General features: G+C 39.3%; 1 protein-coding gene and 1 long non-coding RNA gene across 4 annotated transcripts in view; both read right to left on the bottom strand.

The window, feature by feature from the left end:
- Positions 1 to 4,980: 4,980 nt before the first annotated feature.
- LOC135981160 (uncharacterized) lies at positions 4,981 to 9,385 on the bottom strand. The gene is made up of 3 exons (XR_010598123.1): positions 8,706 to 9,385; positions 7,248 to 7,412; positions 4,981 to 5,128 (listed from the first exon to the last, which is right to left on the bottom strand). It is a non-coding gene; the product is annotated as an uncharacterized LOC135981160 (long non-coding RNA).
- A 9,990-nt stretch (positions 9,386 to 19,375) lies between these two features.
- PREX2 (phosphatidylinositol-3,4,5-trisphosphate dependent Rac exchange factor 2) overlaps positions 19,376 to 21,775 on the bottom strand; it is a 394,877-nt gene continuing 392,477 nt past the window's right edge. For 2 of the 3 annotated variants that reach the window (XM_065585714.1, XM_065585712.1), the window contains exon 40: positions 19,376 to 20,004. In XM_065585714.1, the coding sequence (XP_065441786.1) occupies positions 19,959 to 20,004 (46 nt within the window). In that variant the 3' untranslated portion in view covers positions 19,376 to 19,958. The remainder of the gene's footprint in view (positions 20,005 to 21,775) is intronic. The other variant, XM_065585713.1, reaches the window with a different exon arrangement.

Raw genomic sequence — 21,775 nt, 5'->3', positions numbered from 1 at the left:
TGGTCTAGGTTTACTTGGTCTTGCCTTAGTGCAGGGGACTGGACTTGATGACTTCTCGAGATCCCTTCTAGCTCTACAATTCTATGATTCGTTCGTTCTGTGCTACTCAGTGGCTTAGCAGCATCTTCCTAGCATCTGTGAGCTAATAGTGCATATGCTTCCTCCACACAAGGCACACAAACTATTTGTAGAGGGAAGGTGGAGTGATTTTCTTTGCTACCATAAGGGAGAGAAACTTTTTTTTTTTTATGAAAGCTTAGGGGGTGCATTCTAGAGCACAATTCTGCAGTGGAGAGAGGACAGTCTGTATCAAGTTACATGGCTGAAGAACTTCAGAAAACTTAGGACCCTGATAAAAAGCATCCATTACAAAGTCATTTTTAAACTATCATGTGTGGCCCCTCTGAAGTAAATAACTTTTGAGACTGCAGCCATGGTACAAAATTTTGAATGACAGCCTTTAATATGAGAAATCCAGCATCTACGGTGTTCATTCATAAGGAAAACATTTCAACCCCATGTACAAAATAATCCAACTGCTGTAGTCCTTCTCTCCCAAAGTGATTGTTAATGTCTTCATCACATTTCTCTTTGTTGCAAAAAAATTAGTTATTTAGGTTTCCCCTAAAGATGCATCTCATTCTTGTTAGTCTCTAAGGTGCCACAAGTACTCCTGTTCTTCTCATTCTTGTCTCACTCTATTTCCGTATGGAAAGAAAGGAGAAGAAATTTCCATAAAGGTGGAAGCTGGACTCTAATCTTCCTGGAATTAAAGCTGTATTCAATGAACAGCAGTCAATAATAGTGGCTCCCTCTTCTATACATTTTCATTATACTAAGATTACCTCTACTTACTGAAGGTCACTCATTAAAAAAAAAAAAAAAAAAAAAGTTCTTTCTAAGTAGTTTCCTATAACAGCATTTCACTATCTATTGTTCTTTCAGAAATAAGATACAGAGTCCCTTTGGATACATTACTGGCTGTATCCAGGGATGAGAAAATTGAAAGGACTACGCAATTCTCATAGCAAACTCCCAGAAGCTATTGAAAATGAACAGCCAAAATTGTGCTTTTCTTTCTGTACCCAAAACTCTGGGGGAGTCTGTGGTCCACAAAAAATGCAATACTAAGCACTGTATCTTTACAGTTCCTTGATTTATTTGCTTTTTGAAAGATATGAACAAAGTCACGGAGAAATAAGTGATTATCAATGAGTTTTGTGATATTTTGTCAGTGTGCATTCTGCAGAATTGATGGGTCTGATGTATAGTCAAACATACTTTCTGTCTTGAATCATCTTATTGTAGAATCTTAGTAAAATGCAATGGGGAACAGCTATTTTTTTAAAGATGGTTTCTGCATTTGTTTTTATATAAAGAATCAGGAACCTCCTAAGCAATTAAATAATGGAACCATTTCCTGTGTCATAAGAATGTCCAAAATATAATTCTCCCGGAAAAATTAGATTTAAAATGATGACACACATGCTATACATTTAAATAAAGCCTAAATTAGATTTTGTGATGGGAAACACTCTTCTGCTGTAACCTGTGCCCTGTTGTTGCTCAAATGGTTTCCTCACCCTAGAAGATCCTTCCCTGCATTGGGAACTGTGTGTGGGGTGCGGGGGAAACTTTGGGTCTCCCTGCTAATTCTCCAAAACACAGAATTATTCCACTTGCCATTCCTCCAACACAGTAGAAACTCTGAAACATGTTTTCTTCTCTAATAGATACTGTGAAAGGAAATCTTCTCACCAGAAATGACCTCAACAATCACAGCACTGCAGTGAACAACCATTTATGGTCAACATAGTTTCTGAACAATCAAACACAAAATGCCAGTAAATAAACCTTCATTATAATTTTGACATAATTGTCTTAGGTCAGCCTATAATTGGACTGGAAGGTCATAACCTCCTTATCCCGGGAAATTTCAATTAAAATCTCACTTCCTTTCTTGTATCCGTTCTTTTGCAGCAAGGGCCTATGCCAAAGCTCTCTGAAGTCAATGAGAACCTTTGGCTTAGGGAGTTTTGGAGGCACTTGGGAAAAGAAGGTTCAGCATGCTTAGAGAACAAAGGCATTCTAAATAATGAATACATTGATGCAGAACTTTGCTTGAGTTGCTGTGTGCATAGATTGAATACATAAATATTACTGAACATATTTTTCATAAACTATCCCATTTATTAGCTCATTTTGGCAGTATATAGCAAAGCAGAAATAATTTTCAATAACTGGATTATAGGATCTGCTAATTGAATAGCTTTTCTTTGAGTGCTTTAGAAAAAGTGTCAGCCTGGCAGCAAGCCTGAAGAATATTGACATGAGCTTAAACTGACCTGAGTGAGCTCTTCTTACAGGATTCGTCTACAAAATGGTCCTGAAATAATTAAGACTCCATTGTGCCTTTAAGTCATTGACAATGGTAAGGGGTGGTGCAAAGGTGCACCACCTCAGCTGGAGCTCCTGGGCTTCTGTCAGGTGCTGTTTTTCTAGGAACTCAGGAGGAGCATGGCCACTGTGACACTCTTTTAAGGATGTATGCCAGCTCCCTTACATAGATTGTGTGTGTAGGGTGGGGATGACATTAATCCACTCCTTCAGCCACAGTGGAGAGGTTAGCACTAGGGTCAGCATCTGTAGTGATGCCTCAGCCAAGCTCAGAGAGATTGCAGGAGCTGGTGAGGGGTGGGGAGGTTGTGACGCATGGCTATTCCCAATAACCCACATTCAGAGGAGGGCATGAATGTAGAGACGGATGAATCTCCACCTCACAGTAAATTCCAGCTCATTTGTATGACATTTTAGATGCACATAGGTCCAGATTTGTAAAGTTATTCAGCATTACAAAGCCTAAATGGCTAAGATGGCCACGTCCTGTTTTCAAGTGATTTAGGCACCTAGGAGCCTACATTTCATTAAGTCAATGCACTTAGGAGCTTAAGTCACTTTTAAAAAATGAAACTTAGGGTACTACGTCAGTTAGGTGTTGCATTGCTGAGCAGAGCACCATCTAAATCATACAGGCCCTTTAAAAATCCAGACCTTAATTTTAGTATGGACTAGAACATTTTGTTCCCTTTCTATTTATTTAAAATTTTTATTAAGAGAAAGTTACAATAAACCATTAACATATTACATCATATTACCTATTCAGGGTGGTTGGACTAGAACTCAAAATAGATTTGTATGCTGATGTCTTGTTATATTTGCAGGATCCAGAAGACTCCTTAACAATTATAGAACAATTGACTCTGAAATTTGGGTGGTATCAGGCTTCAAAATAAACTACAATAAATCTGAAAATTTAGCAATTATATTCCTGAAATGGTCAAAACAAACCATTGTCAGCTGCATGAATTGAAATGGGTATAGGAATCTTTAAAATATTTAGGAATAAATATTGTGAAGAAACATAAAAATCTTTTTAAGGCAAATTACCCTCTGGTGTGGAATAAAAATAAAATAAAATAAAGGCCTTGAAAGAATGGAACAAACATGAAATTTCTTGGCTAGGTTGGGTAGCCTCAGTAAACATGCATGTCCTCCCGAAGTTATTTTTGTTTCAGTGTATCCCTGTTGGTATTCCTGACATGACATTAAAAACATGGCAGGAGAAACTATGAAAATTCATGTGGCAACATAAAAGTCAAAGGGTGAGTTCTAAAATTCTGTTTAAGTCTACAAAGGGCTAGCTTTCCCTGATTTGGCTTATTCTTTTAATTATGATACATAATAATATGTGATCAACTGGGTTAACAATGGGCCATCCAATCACTGGGTAAAACTAGAAAATGATTGGAACCCAAATATAGCTATTTATAGTAATGGTTGGGTTAAAGAAATTTAGGTCACCAAAAATAAAAAGTCAACCATTCATGCAGACCATCTTACTTTGGACAAATTTTCAGATTTCCTGTTGTCGAGGCCCTCTCCCTTAGTTACCTTTCAATTTTTAAAAATGTGTTATTATTTTACTCATTAATATGTTTCTATTAATTCTATTTTAGGGGCTTAGAGAAAAAGATACATTTCATCCATAATTATCTACTAACATGATTAGTTATGACTGATCTCTTTATTAAAGTTGTTTTAATTTACTTTACTAGTTAATTATCATTTATATGAATACAAAATACTATGCAGAATCAAGCTAATACATGGTTGATATGGGACTCCTAGCTTTGTATTACATGACTTTATGCATTTTAATACTTGGCTGTATTGATGTAGTCATACACACACACACATTTTATAATTAACTTGAGTAGCAAGTGGTAGAGAGGTGGACAATAGAGAATGGACTAATATAATTATTTTCTAATGTTGATGTTCACTGGCATAAACAACGGATACAAATTGCATGTCTGAAAATATAGCAGAAAATAAATGATCTGTTTTGCCTCTTTTATAACACTGATAAACTATCAACATTCACAGATTTTGCTTTACATGCAAAACTTTTTGCACTACTCCGGTGGCTGACTCTTAGCTTCTTGCTAACCAAAGGATAGAACTTCTGAATATGAAAACAGTTACATTGGATTGGTACAGTGTACATTTTGCCTTCAGACACGGCGGATACCATGAATGTTTTTTTCCTATCTTCATGCCAGAATCCTGTGACTGGGACAATGTGAGAGCGTCACTTTGATACACAGGTATAAAGAGATTTTTTCCCCCCTCTGTTGAAATCTGGTTTGGCAAATATTTGTGTTTTCTAGAATAAATCTTCCTTAAAAGGTATGGGAGTTGGCTATATGTGGAATGGAGCACCAGTACTGTAACTAAAACCGTAATTTCACAAAAGGTGAATGAGGTTTCACTCTATTAAAAGCAGAACTGATGTGTTATCAAATCTTGCAACAATCTGACTGTACTTTATATTTCTTCACTTCATGAAGTTAATAGACCAACTCTATGGAATGTACTGTATTAAGATAGAATGAAAACAAACTGAAAATTGTACTTGACTCACCACCTTTTAAATACGTGTGGCACCTCTCTAATACCTTCTTCAGTCATGGGTAGAATTCATTTCCCATGTCTCTTTGTTTGGCCCCTCTGATGAGTCTGCCAGAAGGGTCTCAGTCGTAATGATGATGCTTTGATCTGAACATTACTGAACCAGGAACAAGATTTTTGGGGAGAAGAATGGGGAACTAGACTGTGATTACACATTCATTTCACAGAGTCCACAGAATATACATAATCTCCGAATGTTTGTTATTCACTTTCAACCTGATCCACGTGTGAACTAGTGATATAGAAGTGAAACACTCCATATCCCATTACTTATCTCCTAAATCATCCAGCCCTCCCACCCCCAACCAGTAGAACACCTATTAGTGTTGCTATCACCTTTCCCTCCATAGATACAACCTTATTATGTCTTAATATGCTAATATGTCCTGGGAGACAAAGTAGCAAGCTACCCAGTTTGAACCATTATCACTTTCAGATTCCCAGCCACAGAGACATTTCTGTCAGTACCCATTATCACTGCTTCTACTTTGAACTTTATCAATGTCCCTGTGCATAAGCAAGGACACATCTTGGACCTTTTGCTCTCATATGGTTTACAGCCTATGTAAATGTTAAGGATATGGCTTGGGGCAAACTAATAATCTCTATTATTCTTTCTGCAGCACCATCTTTGGCCTCATTTAAACTGGACAATCAAGTGCTTTATAACCATTTATCTAACGTACAATATATGTAATTATTCCACTTATATCCTAACTGGTTCAAAAGTTCTGTTTCCTACTTTCCTAGCAATTGAGGATGTAAAGACTGCAGATAATGGACCAAATCCTGCTCCCGTTAAACTGAATGGTAAATTTCTCCTTGCCAGTCATGTGGACCATGATTTGGCCCTATATGTCTGAGCATTAGTGAAAAGCATTGTGGCACCCTAGAGACTAACAAATTTATTATTAAGGGAACCACAGTTGTGGCCCCTTGTGGCATGTTACTTTCACCTCTGACAGAAGTTGTGTTTTTCTTTAAGGAAGGTTAAGATCCAGGCCATCAGAAATTCTCTATCCCTTCCTTTCTCTTGTGTGATGAGCATCTACATGAGGCAACTGAATACAGTACTGAGGTTTCAGATTTTAATGCTTTCTTTTAAAGTAAGGCCAGGGAATTAGTCCAGAAATAAAAGTCTACAGTCTGTTCTCTCCATCTCAGGCCCACAAGTGTCCATCAACCATGTGCCAGTTCTGTACTTATTTATTTCCAAGTATTACTCACACTATTAATTTTTAAGTCTGTACTGTCATAATTCCAAACCATTTAACCTATTGTAAGGCCACCTCTTAATAAAGGATGCATAAAAGCATGATCAACTTTCCCATTGACTAGTGTCTATTATATTGCTAAAATATTTGATCGTGTTTCAGAATAACAGTTGTATTGAATTTACAGATTACCACCACTTAGTCTGGTTTCAGACAAACTACAACACTGATCAAGATAACAAGCACATTTGTTTCTTAATATTGATGATGGTATGTTATTGACTTTTGTGGTGCTGGGCAGAACTGTATTTGATGCAGTTAATCACATTCAGTTGTTTGCAATCTTGTATTGGTTTGATAAGACCTACTGTATGACTGGCTGGTTTTGATCAGTCCCCTGGGATTGCCTGCACGCTGTTTCTCCTTATCCTATCACAGCAGTCCGTCTTGGGCCATTTTTTGTTTACTAATCTAGGTGAGCTAATGAAGTTGACAAGAGTTCAGCTAGTGAGGCGCTCAGATGGAAGTCTAGGTATTTCTGATTCATTCAATCAGCCAATGGAAATTTGTCAATTCACTACACTGGGACCTGAACCAGATAATACACTCGATTGCTATTTCTGATACTCACAGTAATATACACACTGTCAGAGTGCTCCCCAATTTCTAGAGGCCATGATGCTTCCTAACGGAAGTATAAATATAAAAATATTTCATGCTCAGCAACAGTACAAGTACAATTGCAACCCCCCGCCCCACAAAAAAATCCTGTAGCTAAACTTGTACTTCTTTAAACATGTTCTGGATGAAGAATCAAGAGAACAGACATTTAAATAGAATCTAATCTTTAAAATGTGAGGGTTGTTTAGTGATGTATGCCAATAATATCATGTGGCCGGAGTCCAGCCACTCTGCATCGATTTCTCAAATCTTTCAGCAGAAGCCAGACACTCAGCACATTTTGTTCATGTTTTTCACACCATTGAGCACTTGTCCTCTTACCTTGCATCCTCACGTTATTTCCTTCATCTAAGTTCAGATATAGTTATGTATAGTTTCTGTTCTGTCTTGTTGATGGATGTGTATTCCTCCACTTCTTGGCCAGGAATAATAGGCGTTAAGTACCTCTCAGGATGATGTCCTCAGCACTGAGATATTGTAAAGCAGCTGTGAGGATTAGAATACTAAAAATATGTTTTTGGTGCCCCGGCAAAAGTGGGAGGCATTCAATTTTTTTCAAGGGTGATACAAGTCTGCGGTGTGTTAAATGTGGCATAATCTCTTAGAAATGCATGGTACCAAGAGAACAAAACACCTTGTGCCTAGGAAGAAACCCATTAATAAAAGAGAACAATTTCAGCCAATTAATATTCTACAGAAAGAATCAAATATCATTTACATGTGTAGTATTATAATAAAATAAAACACATAGCACATCCTAATTGCAGAGAGAGAGAACATTAGTAATAGATTTTTTTTTTTAATAATTCTGAGCAGCATTTAAAGGAAATAGTCACCAGTGAAGGTCATCGGGCAGATATTTCATGCAAGACAAGGATTCAGTCTTGTCCTTGTCTAGTCTTGAAAAAACACATTGGGTCAACTCTGCCTTCCGATTTATATATGTAGTTGCTCCCTCTTAGAGGACTTCCGTACCAGAGTCCCCATGGCAGTCTTGTGTGTGTGGTGCAGCAGCCACTCAGACTTAGCATCCCTGCTGGTCTTCCACTGCTCTAGCACCTTTTAGGCAGTTGCAACTCTCGTATAGAAGGCAAAAGGTCCCGCCCCACCAAAGGAGCAAGTGCACACTTTAATTTTTTTTTTAAAAGGGGCGTGTGTGCATGCACATGCACACGTCTCTCACAAGTCTAACACAAAAACATGGCAGATCTATAGTGCCTCTGGGGTACTCTTCTCCGCCACTCCTGTGGCGTGCACACAGTACTGATTTGCAATATTTGACTCATCAGCGTGGCACGCTGATTTCAGTGAGGTTGTGGGATGCTGGATTCACCATCCAAGCCACAGGCTGCGGTGCCTGTAGAATCCTGGAACATGTTCTGCTCTAACTGTCCCATGTAGACCCTGCTGGCACACTCTAAACAGATACCTAGAGCACACCAGCCTGGGGAAATTAGAGCCCAGCATGTGAGCACTCTCTACAGTCATGCCTTTCCCCAGGAGCAAAAGAACAAAACTCAGCAGTAGAAGCAGGTCCCAGAGTGATTCTCCATAAGCAGCTCAACAGCAACTCAGTGAGGAAAAACTCTGGGAGAGCAGAGAACCACACCACAGACCAAATGGGGGCTTGACTCTCCTGCAGCATCCAACAGTCTCTGCCACTTTTGCTCCTACCACTGCCACTTGAAACAGTAGTTTGAGTCCCCATCTGCCCCAAAGTCCACCAGCCACCACTGCTTCTAGATTACAGTGACTTAGCCCTCCAACTAGGTCACTTACAGTTCTTCTCTTGTAGGGCACTCAAAGCCCAAAACAAGCATGAAGCAACATAAAACAAATTCTCCCCTTTCGTCTGGGAATTCTGCTAGACATTAGTTTTCCCCAGGCCCTAGCCAACCTTATGATCCAGAATGAGAGCTCTTGCACCATCTCCCTCCCCACCAGAGCTCTTCTTTTTAAGCCCCTCTCTGAAAGTCTGCCTCATGCTCCAGCTGTCACGATTTGGGCTAATTGGGCCTTCAGTAGCCTATTAATCCCTTCCTGCTTGGTGTGCTCCATTACCTCTCATTAAAGGCATTATTATACTATAGTAATAGTTTCCCCTAACATGTGAGCTGTCATGGACACTCTGTGTAATTGAATTTTTTTCCAGGCACCACTGTATGATAACTGATTAGCTAAAAAACTTCACCAAAACATTTTTTATTACATTTATGCACATTTATGGACGAGGTCACAAATCATTCATGATTCCATGTCCTTCATTTCTCATCTCTGCATTGCTACAGATTGTCACTATCAATAATGAGATGATCATGACTCAGGATGGTAAAGGAACAGGTCAAGCTTTAGGGCTTAGTCTGTATGGTCACTATTGCATCTCAGTAATTCAGCATTCAATTAAAATGAAACATTTTGCAGCCAAGACTTGCTGTAATTTGAAGTTGCTGCCCTATTGGACATTTCCTGCACAGGATTCTGTAGAAGCTCATAAAATCTAAGTGTTGGGTGTGTTTTTTCCCTGAGGCCATTTGAATGCAAGCTTTCCTAAATTGCTTTATACCAATTAGCAATTGTGTATAAAGGACAAGTCAACAAAAGTTTGAGCAACAGCTTAGACCTGAAAGACTGTTTGAGTGAAAGAGAAAGAAAGTGAAAAGCTGCTATAGTCCTCCCCTAGATGTGGTTATATTCCAGTTGTGAGTGAAGAGCTTTCTCTCTATGATGTGGTGTTTTTTTTTCAAAGCATTTTATAGTTGATAAACATTAGACAGCTATAATGTTACACAGAGCTGTTGTGGTCATTATTCAGCCATACTCATTTACAGCCCCAGGACCACTGAATTCTTTGAATTCTTAAGGCAATTTCCAGGAGGAACTTTAAAAACTTCTGATATCAGTTCCTATTTCCAAAACTAGCCACCCAACACCAGAAAGGAATTTTTACAATTGTGCAGCTTTTATTTTAAAACTAGGCCTAAATTTTGTCCATTCAAGCACTGGTCATGGATGCTTCATCTCGTCCAGTTTGGTATATGCTAAATTACAACTTACCTTGTCTTGACTAAAGTTTTAGAAGGTGGTAGATGGAGCTATCTAACATTGCACCTTTAAGCCCTAGCCTAGACCAGGCCTGAGAGGAGATTAGAGTGTGCCAAGAGGTGGGATTGACATGGATAGAGAAACAATGAGACCATCATATGGTTAAATGCAGCGGATGCACCTTTATTAACTAATGGTTATCCCAGCTGGGAAGCAAACTGTGTCTGCCCCTTTCCCCTATACTAGATGGGAGCCAGTGACCCAGCTTTGCACCATCCCCATCATCCAATGGTAGTGGTGGGTAGAACAAATGCTAGAGCCAGGCCTAGATGCAGCACATGACAGCTTACTCCTTCCCCACATCATGAGGAAAAGGGAGGGAAGGAGAAGAGCGATGCAGCAGTCCCCAGTCACTGCAGGTGCAGATGGGGAAAAGAGAGGGCATTTGCAACACTATTTGAGCTGCTCCTGGGCAATAAGGCTTCTTCCCCATGAAAGGGTCTCTCTATTGCTCCTGACCATGAGGTTCCACTCTGGCTAATGGGATGAGCATTTTCAAAAAGACATCAGTGTGGTGTCCTAGAAGCCATGTTCAGAACACAGTGGAGCTGATAACTTGCTCTTACAATAAACAAATGGGGGGGGGGGGGGGAGAGGAACAGCTGCTCAGCAAAGTCTAATATTTCAGTTGCTTTTACTCCTCCAAAATTAAATTGTTGCAAACCTGCTGCTGCCTGTGGTCTAACCACTTGTTAGGCAGATTGGTAACTAGCTTCTAAGGCCACACTGATCTTCACTAACAGATAGTGTATGGCTCATTGGTATCATTTTAATTCAGACTGGAAAAAAGGCACACATTTTTAACAGGAGGTAGGTTCCCCATCACTGGCAATTTTCAACTCAAGATTGAACTAGAGCATATATTTTAGAAAAACATCTAAATAGAAATTAATTCAGGGCAGTACAATGGCCTGAATTATGCAGAAGGTCACACTAGATGATCACAGTGGTCCCTAGTGATCCAGTGGATATAGTGTACTTGGACATTCAGAAAGCCTTTGACAAGGTCCCTTACCACAGTCTCTTAAGTAAAGTACGCACTCATGGGATAAGAGGGAACGTCCTCTCATAGATCAGTATCTGATTACAAGACAAGAAACAAATGGTAGGAATAAACAGTTAAGTTTTCAGAATGGAGAGAGATAAATAGTGGTGTCTCCCAGGGATCTATACTGGGACCAGTGTGGTTCAACATATTCATAAATTATCTGGAAAAGGGGGTAAACAGTTAGGAGGCAAAATTTGCAGAGGATACAAAATTACTCAAAATAGTTAAGTCCAAAGCAAACTGCAAAGAGTTACAAAGGGATCTCACAAAACTGGGTGACTGGACAACGAAATGGCAGATTAAATTCAGTGTTGATAAATGCAAAGTAGTGCACACTGGAAAACATAATCCCAATTATACATACAAAATGATAGGGGTCTAAATTAGCTGCTACAATTCAAAAAAAGAGATCTTGGCATCATTGTGGATAGTTCTCTGAAAACATCCACACAGTGTACAGCAGCAGTCAAAAAAGCAAACAGTGTTAGGCATCATTCGGAAAGGGATAGATAATAAGACAAAGTATCATAATGCCACTATATAAATACTTGGTAAACCCACACCTTGAATATTCTGTGCAGTTCTGGTCATCCCATCACAAAAAAGATAAATTAGAATTGGAAAAGGTGTTGAGAAGGGCAATAAAAAGGATGAAGGGTATGTAACAGCTTCCATATGATGAGAGATTAAAAAGATTGGGACTTTTCAGCTTGGAAAAGAGACAACTACGGTGGGGTGGATATGGAGGTCTATGAAATCATGGTGTGGATAAAGTGAATAAGGAAGTGTTATTTACTCCTTCACATAACACAAGAACCAGAGACCACGCAATGAAATTAATAGGCAACAAACAAAAGGAAGTACTTCTTCACACAATACACGTGGGGACTCATTGCCAGGGGATGTTTTGAAGGCCAAAACTATAACTTGGTTAAAAAAAAATTAGATAAGTTCATGGAGGACAGGTCTATCAATGGCTATTAGCCAAGTTGGTCAGGAATGGAACCCCATGCTCTGGGTGTTCCCTACACTCTGATTGCCAGAAGCTGGGAGTGGATAGTGAGAACAGATCACTTGATAATTACCCGTTCTGTTCATTCCCTGTGAAGCATCTGGCATTATCCACTGTTGGAAGACAGGATACTGGACTAAATCAACTTTTGGAGCTGAGCCACAGTCTCATCAGTTAACCAGGAGCTGATCTACGCACCTACACTTGCGTCCATTGGTTTAGGAGTGATTGAGACACATCTAAATCCCAAGTGTTTCATCTTCTAAAGTCAGTTTGAAAATCTTATGTCTACACTACAGCTTATGTCGGCAAAATTTATATTGCTCCAGGGTGTGAATATTCTACTCCCTGAGTGACATAAGAGCATGTGTTCACAGTGCTATGTCAGAGGGAGAAGCTTCTGCTACTTGCAGAGGTGGGTTTTTTATGATAGGAGAGCATAGAGCATCTTCACCAGACGTGCTGCAGCTATATGGATACAACTGCGCTACTGCAGCTCTGCACGTATAGACATGGCCTTAGACACACAATCCTTGACCACGCCAGCAGAAAATTAGGCACATCCATCCCATGGCACACAGTGGTCATGAGCAAGCCTACCTCCAACTCTTTCAATATTACACATGTGCCTAAATGGGAATTAGGCACTGGAAAAGAAAATCAAATCATCACCAAAGTTCCTAAATTCTGCCCTTCATTCTTTGAAAAAAATAGTATATATTTAAAAATACAATTCTTGTTGTTTGACGTTTACTCTCTACCAGCAGAATTCTGATGGGTGGTGTACCAAACAGTTCAGTAAAACTGAAAGTGTCTTTACAAAAATAAACATCATATATTTATTTAAATGCTCTGTATAAAGAAAGATTCACAATGGCCATATAATGTTTATTTTATTACCATCTGGTGCTTTGCAATACATTGTTAGTATTCCAGTCTTTAATAGGTAGACTAAAAAAATAAATCATTTCTAAAAAAGTACACAGTATTAGTTTAACCCATAATCAATATAGTAACTGACTCAAAGTCTGCTACATAGATGCTTTACAAACCAGAAAATATGTAATGAAAATCCACGTGTCAAGAGATTTAACATTAAATTACAAATGTTATTTTTAACAAAGTTAAAATTATCTAAGCACATGGCTGCTAGTTTGGGAGTTTTCAAAGAGAAACTGTTGATACACTGTATGAATGTATGTATTTATATATATATTAAAAGCAGTAATGCTCTAGGACTTTTACTGAGGAGTTACAAAAATATGTTCATCTGAAAAATATGCGCATCTACTGCAATGCAAAAATTAAAACATTTTTAAGTGTTGCACAAGCTTAATTGACTTCACACACTCTATGGTGTTACAAACGGATCAGTGCTGCTGTAATCATTTTAAATTGACAAATATGTATTCATACAGTACATATATACATACACTAAATATGTTGTGGGTATAACCATGACTTTCAATTATGGGTAATTGCAAATATGTACCAACCTGGGAATCCACTACCCTGTGCATTTGGACTGTGGGAGGAATAATTTTCAAGATGGTATTTCAATTCTAAGTAAAAAAGATTTCTAGCATGGAATTGTCTTTTCTGGAGGACAGTCCTAGAAATGACAACTTGGCATGGTCAGTCACTGGGCAATTTGCAGTTGCTCATAGGTATTAGTATCTGCGCATCTCTTATGTATACAGTACATGCATTTATACACACATAGCAGGCACACACAGAGACTATATGCAAAAAAGCCCACATCAGTTATAGGCAGCGAAAATATCCTTAACAAGTTATGTTCTTGAAGGAAAAATGGTTAATGAATATATACAGTATATAAAAATCAATGCAGTCAGTTTACAAAAAATATAATAAGTGAGTTCAATATCTTTTTATACATCAAAATCTAGATATCCTGAGATCGGTATGGATTTCCATCTAATTTACAAATGCTTGGTGTACTGATGGAGTACAATTAGAAAAGCACTATGTGCAATTTTCAACGAGCACATAGAGAGAAAACATTTAAGGCAATGTGTTAATTTTAAGAACTATCCTGCAGACAGCATATTAAAACAACAATAGTGAAAATAAGCAACTATGTTGGCAGACACAAACCTGCCTAGCTGCAAAATTAACAAGTAAAGTATATTTGCATAAATATACTACAACTTTAGATTTTAAAGCTTCTAATTTTGAAGCCAACCAATGATACTTTCCTATTTTGAACTATTGTTTAACCATTATGCAACAGGACAGGTACTCACATCTTCAGGTACTTGTCTTCTTATATATACAATATATCTAACAATGGATTAGTGATACAAAAACTGATGCCATTCACCTATCATTTTCTTTCAGTAAAAGCAGAACCATGAGGCATAATAAAAACTGATTGAATTATTGAAATCCTATACTGTACATGGGAGTCTAATCAATGAAGTTACTGATTGAAATATAATTATTATAGTGCCTAATGGAATTTAGTTTGTTGGTTTAGAGCCAAAACAATCAAAAGAGTAGCTCTGGCAGCTCTTGACTGCACTAAGAAGTTAAACTGAAGCACTTGTGCTGAAAACCCAAAGAGGTTTGTCTAAATATACTAAAAAGTTGTCTCAGAGGGTTTGAAATTGAAGGTTTTTTTGCTGATAGCAAAAACACCTTACATTTGTGTATATCTAATGCAAAAAAACTAAGTTTGACAACTAGAAATTGGAATTAATTTATTATCTTACATTTGTACATTTAAAATCTAAAAGGACAACATAGTAAGTGTTATGACATTTTTAATTTATTCGGATTCTTAATTTTGAGGAACAGACTGGATCAGTTCTCATTTCAAAGAACCAGGACTTTTAAACAGCCAATAACATATAGATGGCAGTTATAGAAACTGTCCCTGTCACTCCAGCTCTACCCTAGAATAAAAGCATAATCTTCCTCTAGACATGAATGTTGTAATGGATTAACTATTTCATGGCTATTAACCTTTCCTTCTAGATTTTTAAATATTCTATATATCCTTCATAGAATGAAAATTGTAATTACCACTAAGGTGCAGTGGCAATTACATTTTTATATACACACACATATTTATTTAAATTTTCTTCACAGATGTTTAGTTAATTTGTATGAAAAAATAAGTTACACACACCAGTTATCCTCCCCAAATTGCTGTAATATATTGCAGTACAAATAAGCTACATAACTGGTTGCAGAAGAAAAGAAGATTTAACATTTCCAGTAAGTTATCACTTCTTGTCACTTGCAAGCATAAGAATTTATGAGAGGATAAACATAATGTGTGTGATGAGAAACTATTTTTTAATCCTGTGTGTGTACATACCATGGGGGTAAAGACATCCGGCACAGTCAGTTACAAAGATTTGTAAATGTATAATTTAAGAGTAAGGCTTCTTCAATGCCAATCTGAACTAATTGGGGCTTAAATGTGTTAGGATGTGTGATTTATTTGGAAAATGGGGTCAAGTGTGAGAATATGCAAACTGCAAGATGTCTGCAACTGAAATGGTTAAGATGGGGATTATCAAAAGGCGGCTAAGCAAGTCAGGCACCCAATTCCCATAGAAATTCATTTGGAGTTGAGAGCTAAACCCTTTAGGTGCCTTTGCAAACATTATCTAAAACCTACATTCATTCACAGCACAGGCCATTGGTTCTAAGAGGTGGAAGTGGCTTGCATAATGAACCTATGAGAGTTGCATAAACCCTCAAAAATGTGTTTCCTAGAGCAAGTAGAGCTGGGCACTCACCTCTTTTTGTCTTCCCAACCCCAGAGGTATTTGGAGCATATAATGTAAAAATAGATGCACAAACACAGGGCCAAAATCTTCAATGCCTGCTCAGACAAAACTCTAATTGAAGAGTTTGGTTCAGTGACTTTGTCTAATACCAATCTGACCTCAATGTTTAATAAATATCTATTATCCTGTGCTTTCAAATGCAAATAAAAGCCAATCAAAACAACCATATTACACAGGTGGCATATTTACACTCCTGCACTGTCAATGTGACTCAGTTTATATTCAAAAATAGGGAGCAATAAAGTAGTGTCTCCTTATTTAGTCCCTGATAATATATGTTCATGTGGCAGATTCACTTCACTTGGGTATATCATGCAGCAATGTCAATTTCACTCACCTGATAGCACTCTTGGGTCTGGTCTATACTACCCGCCTGAATCGGCGGGTAGAAATCGACCTCTCGGGGATCGATTTATCGCGTCCCGACAATCGATCCCCGAATCGGCGCTCTAACTCCACCAGCGGAGGTGGTAGTAAGCGCCGCCGACAAAAAGCGGCAGAAGTCGATTTTGCCGCCGTCCTCACAACGGGGTAAGTCGGCTGCAATACATCGAATTCAGCTACGCTATTCACGTAGCTGAATTTGCGTATCTTAAATCGACTCCCCGCTGTAGTGTAGATGTACCCTTGCTTCTAAATAAACATGTTATGTAGTTCAGTCTCACATGAAGACTTGGGCTCATACTAAATGATGACACCGTCATACTAAACATGTGCTACACAGTTAGTGGTACCATCCCTGGCATGAGAAAATAGTGCATTCCATGTATTTCTTGTATTCAACCAAGCAGAAGCTGAAGAGCTCTTGAAACTTTCTGTATGGAGTAGGGATTATCCTAGCCTACTCCCTCTCTCAGTAAAATATGCAAACTGTGAGATTCTCTGACTATAATAGGAATTATATGAAACCAAACCCCAACCCTTTATTTTCTACAAGTGTTGGGTCATCCCAGAAAAACAACCTAGGTTTTCCTATTTCATGTATATCTTACCATGAGAATAGAATTTTGTGTTTATCAAAACGCATCAAAAAGTCACACCTTCCAACAAGTATTAGAAGGGTGTAAACATACAGAATGGAAGGAAAATTGTGACTTTATGAAACATTCAGTGTAACTTGTTTTTGTCACAGTTTAAGGAAATTTAATAGATTTTACATTTAAGCTTGGATCACTACTTAATTGGTATGAATACACACACACTGCAGCTATATGTGCACACATATACACCTGTGTGTATACAAAAATATTTACTTTGTTACCAAAATTAAGTTCTTTATAGCAAAATCAAGAATACTGAAGAAGGTAGGCATATTAATTTCTCCTTTGGAGAAAAGTAATAAACCCATTGTATGTCCTACATAAAGAACACTCTTTGCAAAGTACAACTCTGTATTGACATATTTCTGTATGAGTTAGAGTTAATAAATGTGTTGAAAATTCATAAATAAGTAAATATAGATCTGCTAAATCTATGATGTAAAAGTTTTTGTGCCAAAGCATAACTATAACTATCTGTAGTACAGAAAATACTTATACATTTAGATTATATATGCTACTCTCTAATATCTAACTATAACTAGTAGCAATATTTTAAAACATCGTTTTTGCTTTAATGTGCATGAACGTGAAGGGTAATTTTGGTGCATTTATTTTCTCTAAAAACACTTTGGCCAGAAAACAATTAAACGTGTATATTTGTCATGGTCCTCAACATTCTCAATACAGCGGCAAATTAAATCCATAACATTATAAAGTTACCAACCTCCAAAACCAACGACTTCTACAACTGTAAAATGTAACTGACAAAATATTGTATATGCTGGTATAAAAATATTAAGCTTCAAAACTATGCTTTATCTTAAATACTCTAAAATGCAAAATATTCCAGTTTAAAGCTAGAAGTTTGCCCTTAGCTCAATGTACACTGCTTAGCTATTATAGCAGGGGTAGGCAACCTTTCAGAAGTGATGTGCTGAGTCTTCATTTATTCACTCTAATTTAAGGTTTCGCGTGCCGGTAATACATTTTAACGTTTTTTTAGAAGGGGTCTCTTTCTAAGTGTATATTATATAACTAAACTATTGTTGTATGTAAAGTAAACAAGGTTTTCAAAATGTTTAAGAAGCTTAATTTAAAATTAAATTAAAATGCAGATCTTACACCGCCAACCTGCTCAGCCCGCTGGGTGGGGGGTGGGGGATTCAGGGCAGAGGGGTGGGGGTGGGGGGGGACTCGAGGTCAGGGCAAAGGGCTGGGGTGTGTGTGGAGGTGCAGGGCACAAGGCTGGGGGGGGGGGTTCAGGGCAGAGGCCTGGGGGAGGGGCGGGACTCGAGGTCAGGGCAGAGGGCTGGGGTGTGTGTGGGGGTTCAGGGCAGAGGGCTGGGGTGTGTGTGAAGATGCAGGGCAGAAGGCTGGGTGTTGGGGGCAACTCGAGGTCAGGGCAGAAGGATGGGGCTGTGGGGGGTGCAGGGCAGAGGGATGGGTGTGTGTTGGGGTGTGGGGGTTCAGGGCAGACGGATGGGGCTGTGGGGGTGCAGGGCAAATGGCTGGGTGTGTGTTGGGGGGTTCAGGGCAGAGGGCTGGGGTGCTCGGCTCGTGGGGGTGCTCCCAGCCCCCTGCCCTGAGCGGCTCATGGCAGGGGGCTGGGAGGGATATGACCTGTTCCACCCCCTTCCCCCAGGCCTGTCCCTACCTCTCTCTGCCTCCTCTACGGAGCAGCCAGCACGCTGCACTTGGCTCTGCTCCTCTGGGAGGAGGAGGGGCTGGAATACACCACGTTGTGCGAAGAAGCGGGGGAGGAGGAAATCTTGGCTGCCGCAGAACCAAACTTCTGCCTCCTGCCCCCGCAGGGGAGAGCGGTGGGGAGGGGATCCCGGCCCCCCCGCCCCACTTAGCCCCTCCACCCACCGCTTTTCCCTGCTGGGGCAGGAGGCAGAAGCTTTGTCCTGCGGCAGCCAAACTTCCCTCTCCCCCTTCTTCCCACAGCGTGGTACATTCCGGTACACTCCACCCCTCCTCCTCCTCCTCTCAGTGGGCAGCTGCGTGCCACTCAGAATCGGTACGCGTGCCGTAGGTTGCCAACCCCTGTATTATAGCATGTATAATACTGTACAAAGATATACACTACTGTTTGAAGACCCCTGAAATACAGAAGCACAACAAGGTATATTTAAGACAGCTTTTACAGGTCAAAGTCTGAACTTCTAATTATTGGTGGAAATCGGACCCATAATGTCAATTTTCTCTAACTGACGTTTATTTTTCATTCTTATGGCAACTTCAAAAAGGGTAAAAGAGCACCATCAATTCACTATGCAATAATAGGCTTCTTTAAACCCAGTACAACAATCGACCCCTTAAGACATAGCTGAGTTTACTGTGTTGGAGCTAATTCTGTAAGTATTTATTCACATGAGTAGTCAGACTGAAGTCAATGGGACTACTTGTGAGATGAATTCTTATTTTTAATAGGCACTTATAGCATATACCAGAAGTGTTAACTTCCTTATTGCTAAAAGTTAGGAAATTATGATAAAATATTGGTGGGAAAGAAGGGAATTAGCAGTGCACGGGAGATCAAATGTGTCAAGTGTCAAACTCTGGAGGATTTATTTTAGCCTTTTTTCCCCTTTCAAGCTCATTCTGTGAACACAGGAACAGCTTTTATATGGTTCAGATGGAATGGCTTTGCCATTAGAAATTTGCTTTCATGCTGCTACCAATACATAATGGGGTAATTTGCGTTGCTGAACTGGCCACAAGAGAGACAACCTGATTCCAGTGTAAAATATCCAGGTAAAAACCCATAAAGTTCCTGTTTTATGGAAGGGAGACCATAGTGCATGGAGTCCAGAAATATTTTCTCCAGAAGTCAGTTGTCCAATGCTGATAGAAAAATATTAAGGACAAGACACTTCTTTATCCTGAGTGAAAGGCCTCTATTTATCAATTCTCCAGGCACGTTCTACTAGAATGCCATTTAATTTTGCTGTATAGTCCAATGTCTTAAAATATGTTACTTGATTACTTCTTGGGTAGTTCTCTTCATTCTTCCCCAGCAGGAGGTGGTGGCTGGCATAGCTTGTATAATCTGGCAAAATGAAAAAGAGCCATCATATTAGTCTGGGAGTACTGTTATTATTAAAATGGTCTGATTGAGGCAAAACAAACTAAATCTGAAGTTATATTTTGGTGATCCAGTTGCTACAAATGCAAGCTGCAAAGTCAGACCTTTCTCTCCATCACTCAAACAAGCAGAAGCTCCACTTAGGACAGCTCCACTTTTGTAACCTCAGCCCCACTTAGGACAGCACCACTTAGGCCCTCTCAAGGACTGCAGTACATATGCACAGCAATTTGCAGCCCCAGTTCCTACTGGCTGGCCATCACATGTTTTATTAGCTGTTTATTTTTTTCTCTATTTGTATATCTCCTACAAAATGCTCCCATTTGGTCTTGGGTTCCAGCAGACTAAGACAGACATCAGATGCACCACAACTACATACGTCAGCCTTCGAATTTTGGAGAGAGAGACATTAACTGAAGTCAGAATAAGAAATTAAGGACTCAAGGTAACAGGTTCAATGCAAAAAAAGATCAATACAGTCTGAAATAGTTGTGCTGCCAGTGTTTGTCAGCTCCTCCATTTATGAAGACACTGACATTTCTATTAACTCCTTCATCACAGCTTGGCTTTTAACAAATGTTTGTAAAGTTACCATCACATTAATACCAAAAATAAAGGACAATTATTCTGACTTGAGGCTCATGTAGCGAGGACTTTTCTGTTCAATGGGAAAGGGTAGGAAAATGTCCATCGCTTTGCAGCATCTCCCCTCACACTGCAGCACTGTGACACCGTACTAAGAATGGTCTAATCTGGAGTCTACATATTTCCTGAGAGAAAGTGCATCATTGCAGCGGGTAGAAAGAGATAATAAAAGGAAGAGACTAAGGCATCTGGCAGGGCAGGGAGGAAGTGTGGCAGAATCCAAAATAAAGTGATCATTGCACATAAAGCAGTTAGATGTCAGGAGATTGTGACATTGACAAAGCCAGAGAGCAAGAAATAAAAATATGTTTAATGTGTTTGAGTATTATGAAAGATGCTGATACTTACACTTTGTGTTTTGTGGTACCTGAATTTTTGCAGGGAAGTTTGCAAACTTCCAAACCAAACTTCAAATATCTTTAGAATCATAGAAGTTTAAAGTTGGAAGAGATCTCAGGAGGTCATCTAGTCCAACCCCCTGCTCAAAGCAGGATCAACCCCAGCTAAATCATCACAGCCAGGGCTTTGTCAAGCTGGGCCTTAAAAACCTCTTAGGATGGAGATTCCACCACTTCCCTAGGTAACCCATTCCAGTGCTTCACCACCCTCCTAGTGAAATAGTTTTTCCTAATATCCAACCTAGACCTCCCCAACTGCAACTTGAGACCATTGCTCCTTGTTCTGTCATCTGCCACCACTGAGAACAGCCTAGCTCCATCCTTTTTGGAACCCCCCTTCAGGTAGTTGAAGGCTGCTATCAAATCCTCCCTCACTGTTTTCTGCAGACTAAATAAGACCAGTTCCCTCAGCCTCTCCTCATAAGTCATGTGCCCCAGCCCCCTAATCATTTTCGCTGGACTGTCTCCAATTTGTCCACATCCTTTCTGTAGTGGGGGGCCCAAAACTGGATGCAATACTCAAGATGAGGCCTCAACAGTGCCGAAGAGAGGGGAATAATCACTTCCCTCGATCTGCTGGCAATGCTCCTACTAATGCAGCCCAATATGCCGTTAGCCTTCGTGGCAAGAAGGGCACACTGCTGACTCTTATCCAGCTTTTCGTCCACTCTAATCCCCAGGTCCTTTTCTGC

This window comes from Chrysemys picta, chromosome 2 (genome assembly GCF_011386835.1).
Source record: "Chrysemys picta bellii isolate R12L10 chromosome 2, ASM1138683v2, whole genome shotgun sequence".
Taxonomy (NCBI): Eukaryota; Metazoa; Chordata; order Testudines; family Emydidae; genus Chrysemys; species Chrysemys picta.
The sequence above is the reverse complement of the archived record's forward strand: the minus strand, read 5'-3'. Positions and strand labels throughout refer to the sequence as shown.